Genomic DNA, 10,941 nt, shown 5'->3' with positions numbered 1-10,941 from the left:
TCACCATGTTGGCCAGGCTGGTCTTGAACTCCTGACCTTGTGATCTTGACCTCCCAAAGTGCTGGGATTACAGGCATGAGCCACCGCGCCTGGCCAGACATTTTTTTTTTTTTTTTTTTAATAGGTTCTTGCTCTGTTGCCCAGGCTGGAGTATAGTGGCTCCATCATGGCTCACGGCAACCTCCGCCTCCCAGGCTCAAGTGATCCTCCTGCCTCAGCCTCCCAAGGAGCTAGGACTATAGGCATGTACCACCAAACCAGGAAAAGTTTTGTGTATTTTTTTTTGTAGAGACAGGGTCTCACCACATCGCCTGGGCTGGTCTTGAATTCCTGGGCTTAAGCAATTCACATGCCTTGGCCTCCCAAAGTGCTAGGATTATAGGCATGAGCCACTGTGCCTGGCCCTTGGTGCAGACTTTTCAAAGTAGGAGTTTTTTATTTCCTTTCCCCCTTCCCTCCTACAAATTAACTTAAGACCTAAATCCAGGTCTCCTTTTGCTTGTCCAAGTGCCAGCCGGAGGAACAGATCCATGAAGCCAGCTAACCAACCAACCAACCGAAGCCCTGCTACTGCCCCGGGGCCAGAAAAGCCATACCTTTGATGCTGTCATAGATGATATTCTTGCAGAGCAGATCATTGTGACAAAACACCACAGGGGACTCCAGCTGGGACAGATGCTCCTTCAGCCAGGCCAGCTCCTGTTCCAACACCTCTACCTTAGGGACATCTGCAGAAAGGCTGGGCAGTTGCAAAAAAAAGGTAGCCAGTGAAGGGAGGGCTGATAGACAGGCAGGTGCTTGGCCTCAAGAGCCCTGAGTTTGAGCCTCATCACTCCCTCTGTCTTACTGCAGGGGGGGCCTTGGAAAAAAGGCCAATCTCTTAGACCCTCACTTCTGTCATCTGTAAAATGGCACTGAGGCGTCCTGTCCTTTTGACTCCTCTGGTTACACTAGGAAGCTGATAAAGACATGGGCATAAAAGCATGAGGCAGGGCATAAAGTCACTGACTAAGGGCATCCCTGCTACTTTGTGAAATGGACAGGAGGGTAAGGAAGGAGACACAGGGAAAGGACAAGGCAGGTGAGAATGAGTGTCCAGACTCGGGGATTCCAGACAGAGAACAAGGAGCAGTGGGGAGAGATGCAAAACAGACCTGCTCTTAGGATGCTGGGAAAACTCCCCAGGAGGAAGTGCAGCTCCCTAAGTCGAGCTGAGTCCCACAAAGATCCTCCCCGGCAGGAAAAGTAGTGCCCTGGCAGGGAGCTGGAGCAATGGAGCTCTCTTGAGGAGGCAGAGGTATATCCTGGTGTGCCCCCCTCTCACCCCAGCAGCTGACCATGTCACAGGTAGAAAGGACCAGAGAGACGGTCTGGTCTAACCTCTCATTTCACAAACAGACCATCGGCTCACATGAGAAAGCAAACCGAGAGCTTCTTTAGCTCACTCCTACACTGTCAAAGGAACATTAAAGCCTTCAATGAGAGCATGCTTGCTTTGTGGCTCCCCAGTGACTCGTCCCTTCTACCTTGAGTTATGAGTAAGTGTTCCGTTGTCCCAGACCCCTGCCAGACCATGCAAGTGCAACTTGGGGGCAATGAACAAAGATGCATGGGTCCACCTCTCCTCCTGCCCCACCCCCATCCCATGCACTCAGCAGCCATTTCTGCTGAAAGAAACACATGTTGAGGAATGAAGAAATCAGCCAATCAATCAAGTTATCAGAGGCCATGTGGAAGTCTGATGAGGGTCCACTGTGCTTGCATGCTCTGAACTTTGGTCCCCAGGAGGCACACAGGTCTGTGTACACTGAAAAGGCCAAACACCACAGTCCTTAAAAACCTAGAACCACCAATGGGCAGAGGGGAGGAGGCTGGGCTTTTATCTCCATTCCTGTGTCACCTGTTTGTGTTTCTCTGTCCAGGGTAGCAAGAGCACATAGAGGAGGATGAGAATGAGACCGGCCCTCTCTCACCTTCCCACAGGACAGACCGATCACTCCCTCACCCAGCCCAGGGACCAGAACATGAGGAAGCGTATTCAGCCACTGAGGCACTCCTCTGTCCCCTCCGGAGAAGGAAGAGAGCGCAGGGTCCCTTTCAGCCTTTGAGAAGGTCAAAGCTCAAGAAGATCTGAGGTCATCTAGTCCAGCCCCATGGGGAAACTGAGGCTCAAGGGAGGAAAGAGGCTTCCTCTCAGCCTCCAGATACCTCTTGCGCTGCTGGATCCTTTACTTCTTCATCTAAGGAAAGCAGTCCTCGGCCCGTCCAAGGATCCAAATCGAATGGAGTCTCCTAATTGTGAGGGCTGTGCACTCTCTCTGAAGGCCTGGGTGCCCCTCAGAGGCTCTGCAAAGGCCCCTCTGAGTCCAGGGAGTCTGCTGGGAGGGGTGATATGGGGGAGGCCTCCCCCATGCTTCCTGGAGTTTATCTGTGCTGACAGGTCTGTGTAAGATGTGTTTCAGTCCTGGCTCTCCTTAAGAAGCTACCTTTTAAGATTCCTTTTATATTTTTTTCTCGGACTGAGACCATCAAAAGAGAAGAATTAGGAGGGTTCCTTTGGTTTGCTCAGGTCCTGGCCTGAAAAACATGGCTCTGACATCCAGGATGCCTGCTGCTCTATCCCTGACCTCAGTCTGAACCCCACCCTGCCCACCCCAAGGCCACGCAGATGGTTACTGTGGGAACAATCCTGGCCTTCTATCTCCCAGGGGCCTCCCTCACTGCTCTGCTTCCCTCCCCTGAGCACTTGAAACATCGCCAGCTTCGCTACCTTCAGTCCGGCCACCACGGGGCTCTTTCAAGGCGTAATTGGCAGAAGAATAACCACCACCGCATCCCAGAAACACTGCCCGGGAAAAACTGCTCCTCCTGCTCCTCTGCCCCAGGGCCAGCAGGAAGGGGAGGAGGGGGCTGGAGGTCCCTGCAGGGAAGCCTTGGGGTTCCTCCTGATATCAGGACTGCTGCTTGGCCAGTCTCTACTCTGCTGTCAAGATCTGGACAGGCAAGAGTACTTTCTCCCCACAGGGCTCTTTCTAGGCATTTGAGCTTACTGGCTTATCCCTTTGCCCTCCCACCAATCAACCCACCGGTATCTCCTCGTGATGCCCGACCCAGTTATCCGCCCCACGTTCTCCCAGCCACTCTGGACACATCTGTGTCCGACAATGAGGCTACCGAATCTATTTCCACAAGTCTCCGACACATCCTATTCTCCATCCGCCACCTCAAGTTGCCCTAGGGCAATATTCCTCAATCCCTTGCCTCTATCACTTGCCTCAGAATCACCTGGGGTGCCTATCAAAATGTGGCTTCCTGGCAGGGCACAGTGGCTTACACCTGTAATCTCAGCACTTTAAGAGGCTGTGGCAGGTGGATCACTTGAGGCCAGGAGCTCAAGACCAGCCTGGCCAACATGGCGAAACCTTGTCTCTACTAAAAACACAAAAATTAGCAGGGCATGGTGGCGGGCACCAGTAATCCCAGCTACTTGGGAGGCTGAGGCAGAAGAATCAGTTGAGCCTGGGAAACAGAGGTTGTGGTGAGCCGAGATCATCCCACTGCACTCCAGCCTGGGCGACAGAGCAAAAAAAAAAAAAAAAAAAAAAGCCGTTTCCTAGGGTGCAAATGCAAGACCTCTCAATCGATCTCCAAAGTTGGGCACTTCACGGGAATCTTATGCTCAAAGTTTGGGAATCCTAGTCCTAGATCTTGTCCACTTAATTACATCACTCCCAACTGGTCTCCCTACCTCAAATCCACCCTCCCCCACCAATCTGTCCCTCATGATGCTAGAGGACTTTCCTCCTAAAGCCCGGTCCTGGTCAGGTTACTGGCCTGAATCTCTGACGCAAACATCTTCATGACTTCCCACTACTTGCTAAATTAAATCTTGGCTACTTAGCCTGACATTTAAGGCCCCTTACCACCTAGCTCCAACTCTGTAGTTCACCCCTGCCCCTAGACCTTTCCCAGGTCCTCCCAAAGATCTGCTCCAGCCAACCTCATCTACTCGTCACTCAGGAGCAAACCCTGCTCCAGCCATCTCCTCCAGTTGGAGTAGCCTCCCTGCTCATTTCTGCCATGCCAACTCTGCCAAGACAACTTTCCCTGGTTCTCCCACTCCCAGCATACCCAGCATACATTTACACATCCTGCCTTATTTTGTAGCTGTGTATGGGCATGTCCTGTGTACCTAGATGGCTCTTAAGCTCTTTGAGGGCAGGGCCAGTGTCACATTCATTTTTAAATTGTTTTAAATTCCAGTCAATCAATGTCTGTGAAATGAAGGATTGAATAATTCAGGGTTATTAGGCAATGCCTGGAGCTCCAGGTGCTTATCTCGTCTAAATGATTGCTCATCATTGTTCTGCTTTTGGGCACTCAGGCAGCTTAGGGCATGGATCATCCCCTAAAGAGGCTCAAAGAAGTTAAGCAACTTGGTTTGTCCAAGGTTCAAAGGTGTGACAAGAGCAAAGAGATTGGGCCAGCTCTTCTCCCAGGATTACTCCCTCCCAATAAGGTTACCCCCAAGGTCACACAGTGACAGCACAGTCAAAGGAAGCTGCAGTATCAAGGATTATGTCTGAGCACCAGAAGCCTGGCTCTAGTTGCTAAGCTGCCACTGATCAGCGACCTTGGGCAGGTCCCATCCCCTCCCTGGGCCTCGGTTTTCCGTCTGTCAAATAAGAGCTGTGGGCTGAAGGGTTGGAAGGACCTGTTCTCTATGAACTGTCAGCCCTAAGGGAAAAGGAGGTCCTTGTCCCAGAAAGAATATTTGACATACAAGGTCTGAACATGGCCAAAGAGAGGGCAGGCCTGGGCCACCTTGGACAAATAGTCCCAAAGCAGTGCTGGATAAGCATGGCGTGGAATGATGCAGATAAAGTCATGCATGCGTGTGACAGAGACATACTCCACATGGGGATAGAGTTAATTATTATTGGAAGAGAGAAGACACACCCTTCACCTCAAACCTCTTCTGCACCCTACTCCCATGAACATTTGGAAGACGGGTGATGGCCAAGCCCAGCAGGGAGCGTGAAGGAAGCAGAGACTCACTACTGCCTTTTTTTGGAGGAAGGAAGGCAAGACACCACGCTTTCCTCCAGGCCTCCATCCTTTCCTCGGCACTCAGGGTGTGCTGGGGAGTCAGGTGTCTAAAGGCTTGGAGGACTCTCAGGTCGCTGGTCAGAGTGCTTAAGGGAAAACTCAGGGAACTCTGTCTTATCGGGGAAGGGCAATCTCAGGATGGGTGGCCTATCTCCTCTCCTGTGAAGAGCAGTGAGGGAAGCAGCAAGCTGTCAGTCTGAGCAAGGTGGGGACAGGGTCCCCTAAGGCACATGGGGACAAGAGGGGTCTTGGGAAGTAGCAGGAACCTTGATGTCTCCAAGGGCTTGTCAGCTGATGAGTTGAGTTCTTCTGACTGTTGCTAAGCTCAGTCCCACCTCATTCTGAGGGCCCTGCCCTGCTCATGGTTCAGAAGGCAGGGCAGGTGGAAAGAGCCCTGGGCTGGGAAACAGAAGCCCTGCCTTTCACAAGCCCCATAACACTGGGCCAAGCTCAGTCTCTGAGCTTCAGCATCCTCTAAGTAAAATGGGGAAATGTCCCTAACCCTGGTCCCTGCCACAAGCACAGAGTGAAGGAGAAATGAGCACATGGGTATAAAACTGCTCATCTAAGCTCCTTAGTCAGCGGGCCCAACTCTGCTTGGAGACAGAGGCTTAGCAACTAGGACTGAAGGGACTGCAGGAGAAACTCCCCAGCCTCCTCCCCGGGACCTGAGCCCTTAAACCTCCTAGCAGGGTGGGCTGGAGCCAAAAGGATGGGGAAGGGAGATCATATTAAGGCAGCCTTGGACCCTCCCAGATCTTTGTACCTGGGGTTGATCTCGTTCTTCACAAGCGTGAAATAATTGTACATCTTGTGCCAGAGGGTGGGCTTGGGCAGGCTGCCGTTGGCGTGGATAGTATGAATCTTTGCCATTTCTAAGGCGATTAACCTACAGCAGGGAACAGGAAGAGTAGAGCATCAGTGCTGGGACATTGCCTTCCCCACTCATCCCCTGCTGGCCAGATAGGGGCCCTCCAGGCCCACCAGGGCACTAGCCAGAGGGCCAAGGATGGGACGATTGCAAGTCCCTTAGGAGCACAGGTCCTGCAGAAGGAAGGTCTCAGCACAAGGGAGGAAAATGAATTCAGACCTTAGTCTGGCAGCTCCCTTTCTGGTGCCAGGCTGGGGCTGCCTCAGGGAGCAGAAGGGCAGAGCAGTGGGGCTGTTGGTCACAGGTCAGTGGCCTTGTTCTACCCCAGTGTACCCATAGCAACTCCTGAGAACAGACGGGCACCTGGGGATGGGGGCGGGGTGGGCCGGGCCCTCCTCTCCCCAGACTCTGATCCATCCTCTCAGGGGACGTGAACATAGGTCACTTTGCACCAAGAGATCAGGGGGTAGTGATGCCAGGCAGGGAAGAAATGCCCGCCTCTTATCAGCCTGGCCAAGGTGGGGAGGGAAACAGGCTGGCCCAGGGCAGCCCCTTCCTCTGCTATAGGGAGTTGATGCTGGCGGCTGGGTGCCAAGGACGCAAAACAAGCCAGCGTTCTATTTTCAAGTTCTCCTGTGGACATTATCCAAGGTCTCAGGAGAGGAGTGGTGGTAGGGAAGGTTGCTGGGAGAAGGTGGGGGTGAGTGGAAGACTGACCGGTCAGAGAAGGAGGGCCTTGATAAAGACCCCATCGCCTGAGGCCCTGTGTCCCAGCTAGGCCCTCCCAGTCCTCTGCCAGTCTTCCCTTCTGCTGTCCCACCCCCCAACCGTCTGCTAAGACTCCAACATTCAGCTTCCTTCCAACATACAGCCTCTGCCTGTTGCTCGAATAACAATCACTGGGAAAGACAACAAAGGCATTGGCTGTTTGAAACCTTGTTACCAAGCTGTTCCAGGGACATTCTCTCTCTTGCAAGGCCCCGGGAAGAGGCAGGCCATACCCTATTGGGATAACAGAGCAGTTTTGGGGTTCCTCTGGAAGCCCCCAAGACTCCCACCTCCTAAAGGGTGGGAGACAAGGGGTGTGGCAGCAACCTTGTGGGTGAGAGAGGAAGGCTGTGCTTTCTTTCAAAGGCCAGAGGCCCTGGGGCAGAAGGGAGCCCGCCAGGGTTTGGGCAAGGCAGTGAAAGAGACCTGAGACTCAGGCCTTCCCTTCCCAAAGGAAGATTCATGAACAGAGCGTTTTCTTGAATATCAATAGGTCCGTTGTCTGGAATAGCAATGAAAGTAACCTCAACACTCAGCATTTTCATGCTACAAAGCCTCAGCAGGCCGAGGTTGGGGGTGGGGTTCCAGGGAACATGTAGAGGGTGGCTCCTGGAGGCCTCCCCCACAGACATTCACCTTCACCCAGAGGGATGATGGTCTATCCTGGGAAAACTATCAAGGAAGGGCCTACCTCCTACACCTATCCCAATTTTGGGCTCTACCCCAGGTGCCACGTTCTTCTTATGGAACCTAAATCCACCTTCAATCTTCTTGACAATGGTAATTGTTTGCGTGAGAGGATGAGTGACAGCATCGGATACACAGAGGTGGAGGGATCCTGGGAGTGGTGACGACCTGTTAATATCTGAGCTTATATGCACCAGACTGAGGGAGAGCTGGGGGGAGTGCAGTGGCAGAAGTCAGGACAGGGTCCCTTGTACCCTACTCTGACTTCACATCTCCAGTCTGGGTCCTATTGGAACTGTTCAGCTGGAGCCTGCAAACACCCCTGCATAGGTTTGTATGCCTGTCACACTCTCAAGACATACATACACACACAAACACACACACACACACAGAGCTACAATATACAACTCAAATATCCCGCCTGACCAGTCGCTTATGAGCATGGAGGTGGAAGAGCTCTCAGATCCTCTTCTTCTAAGTCCCTGCAGAAGGCGTGCACAGAGCCAGGTGCATTTGGGGTTAAGTGGGTGGCAGGTGAGGAAGTAAAGAAGCTTCTGGCTCTACACCCAGGTGGGCTTGTTTCCCCTCAGTATGCAAGGCCTCCTTCCCCTTGGATTAGCCTGGGCAGATGCCAAGGCTCCTAGGCAGACCCCCGTGCCACTGTCCCAGTGTCAGGAGTAAACCCCAGCCTGCCTCGGGCCTCACTCAAGCCTCGGTGCCCTCCATGTGGCTCATGGCATTGGAGGGAGGAAGGAGGACACTCCTTGCCATCCTTATTCTGGCACAGAGGAGAGGGAGATGCTAGGGGTCCTTCTTTGGTCCTCCCTCATCCAGTCTCCACAGCATTCCCAGGGCTTGAAGGAAAAGTCCAGTTCCTGGGCCCTACACATCCAAGCATTTACTGGGAGGGGCTCCCCAGGAGCCACAGATTCTTGTGAGCCTTTGAAAGGAGGCCTTGACAGTTCCCCAAACCTAGGTTCCCACTTCGTCAGGGAACCCGGAAGGAGCTCAGACTGGCAGAAGAGATAGCATCTCCCTGGGCAGGTAAAACCATGCGTACCCTGGATAGGGCTCATTTTCCTTGACAAACAGAGACAGAGGTAGAAAACCCTGAGTGCCCTGGGGATCTGGCTCACATTTCGTTTCTAAGGCTCTGAGATGTTTCCAGGTCAGACTTGGAGTGGGCAGAGATTTGAGGCATGGTGCCAGGAAGCAGATCTCTACTGCACTTAGGGAACCAGGTCCTCTGCTCCCATGTTCATCACAATTCTTCCTTTCCTCCCCCAGAACTCATCCTTCTAGCAGGCACCACTTCAAATCTGTAGAAAGCAACAGCCCCTCTCTGCAGAGCGATGCATATAAACATGCATTTTTTCATGCAATTTCAGGGAACTCACAGCTCTTACAACTCTCTACCATGGACCCCACATGCCAAGGATTTCCAAGCCCGAGGCCTGAAGAATAGTAGAGACAGAGGCCCTGGCACCCTCCTCACCTGAAAAGCTGGGGCTCACGGATGTGCTCAGGCCCCAGGGCCACACCCTGCATGTACTCATAGCACAGCCCATTCTGGAAGGTGCAGTAGAGTCTGGGGGCACAGCCGTGTGCTCGCAGCAGCTGGAAGTTTCTGACCTCATTCTCCCGGTCCACCAGCAGCTCCGTCCGCTCCCCATACACCCGGACCAGCACGCAGTCCTGCATGTCCTCCTCCACGTAGCAGGCCACCAGCTTGTTGGTGATGCCATCCGTGAAGCGCTAGCATGGGGAGAGGACAGTGCGTGGGTGGGTAGGTGGGGCAGGATCTCTCTGGTCTCTCCCCTGGACTCGGTAGCTCCAGCAGGAGGTGCTCGTTTGAATGCTGAGCACAGCCACCCCAAGCCCCCCCGTGCTTTAGCCCAGTCACTCATGCTCCACTTTGTCCCCAACCTTGGGGGTCTCCAGTCTCTATGAGTTCAAGAAAAAAAATGGCAGTGGGTTCAGCTCCCACACACTCCTGGGTCTGCCTCTAGTGAATGGGATTTGGCAATGGAGAAATTTCCACACTACTTGGGAGGTAGAAGCCCCCTCCTACTTCTTACCCTGCATCCCAGTATGGAAAGAAACGACAGGGACCAGAATGTGGCAGGGGAGGGCTGGGAGTTGCCCAGAACACTATGTCCTGACCAGCTGCCTCTCACCTTGTGCCGGGCAGTGGGCTCTGCTCCACCCCTTGCCCCATCCAGTGGTGGAGGTACAAGGAGGGTACTGAGGTTGGCACCCATCCCAGGACTTTAGTGGCCAGAGGTCCTTACCGGAAGAGACAGGAGACAACTGGGCTGCGAGCAAGGTTCTCTGCGCAGCAGGGTGATAAGGAGAAAGGAACCATAGAATTTGTAGAGCACAATGTAACAGAGCTGGGAGGGCCTTAGAGGTCATCTGAACCAATTCTAGGTAGGCAAACTGAGGCAGGAGAGGGGAGGGACTGGCAGATGGCACGTTAGGTCAGTGCTGGAATTAACCTCAGGCCTGCTTGATGTCTTGACAGTCTTATACCAAACTGGGCCTTTCCTTTTGAAAACGCTACTCCCTCCCCCAGGGCGGGTTCTGTCAGCCTCCACACTTGGTTTAGAACCTCCCCACAACTTTGCCCCCACCCCACCCCAGAATGCCCATCTGCATGGAGCCGCTACCATTCCAGCAAAAGCTACAAGCGCCCCACTCGGCACCTTCCTCCACAGGCAGCCCACAGCGGGGCTGGGGAGGTAGTCGGCTGGGGAGTTAGCCTAAGGCTCAGTAAGTGGCTCTGCCCACAGGTATGTCCCGGGACCTGTGTCCAGCTGGGGCTGGGGAAGATGGCCTGTGTGGGGGTGCTGAGCCTGAGCCTGCAGCGATGGTGAGGAGCTGAGTCCTAGCTGGAATTCCACAGGGTGGCTCCTGGGAAACACAGGGGTAGCTCAGAGCCTGGAGGATTTGCTCCCACCGTGGGGTGGAGAAGGGGCAGCAGTGCACGGGGTATGGCTGTGGGGGGGTCTCTTAAAAGTTCCCGCTTCCTCAGGTTTCAGAGCTGGCTGGGTACGCGCTTCTGGGCAGTGAGGGGCACCAGCACGCAGCGACGGGGGTGCGGCCCGCACACCCAGCATGCCGACAGTGGGCAGGTGGCCACCCGGCGTGCCTAAGAGCCCCAGGAGGAGGGGGGCGTGTGCAGGGCCGAGGGAGGTGTGAGCCTAGTTTTGCTTAGGGACGAAATAAATCCGTACACAACCACGTTCCAAACCTTTCTTGCGCAGCAGCCGCTCACCCCTGGGACCAACACCCGGAAGGATGCGAGGACGGGGTCCCCGCATCCCCCTGGCAGCCCTGGCAGGACCCCATCCTCGGCCCCGCGCCCACTCCGCTACCTTGGTCCGAACTTGCTTGGGTTTCCAATGCGGCCGCAGCTCCTGAATGAGGCGCAGGGCCCCGGGAAGGATGTCGTCCGGGTCCACGGAAATGCCGAAGTACGCGACGGCGGCGGCCCTCGGGGGGCC

The 10,941-nt window shown here is 54.3% G+C and overlaps 1 protein-coding gene across 3 annotated transcripts in view; it reads right to left on the bottom strand.

The window, feature by feature from the left end:
* The window catches only part of ETNK2 (ethanolamine kinase 2), a 20,455-nt gene extending 9,520 nt beyond the window's left edge, over nt 1-10,935 (bottom strand). The window contains exons 1-4 of one of the 3 annotated variants that reach the window (XM_011990456.1): nt 10,813-10,935; nt 8,931-9,190; nt 5,876-5,998; nt 597-739 (exon numbers count right to left, since the gene is read on the bottom strand). In XM_011990456.1, coding sequence (XP_011845846.1) covers nt 597-739; nt 5,876-5,998; nt 8,931-9,136 — 472 coding nt within the window. In that variant the 5' untranslated portion in view covers nt 9,137-9,190; nt 10,813-10,935. Of the gene's footprint in view, nt 1-596; nt 740-5,875; nt 5,999-6,105; nt 6,189-8,930; nt 9,191-10,812 lie in introns of those variants that run through there. The other 2 variants (XM_011990457.1, XM_011990459.1) reach the window with 2 other exon arrangements.
* Between the last annotated feature and the right edge of the window lie 6 nt (nt 10,936-10,941).

The sequence above is a fragment of the Mandrillus leucophaeus genome, unplaced genomic scaffold (genome assembly GCF_000951045.1).
Source record: "Mandrillus leucophaeus isolate KB7577 unplaced genomic scaffold, Mleu.le_1.0 Scaffold38, whole genome shotgun sequence".
Taxonomy (NCBI): Eukaryota; Metazoa; Chordata; class Mammalia; order Primates; family Cercopithecidae; genus Mandrillus; species Mandrillus leucophaeus.
This window is presented reverse-complemented; position numbering and strand designations above follow the sequence as displayed.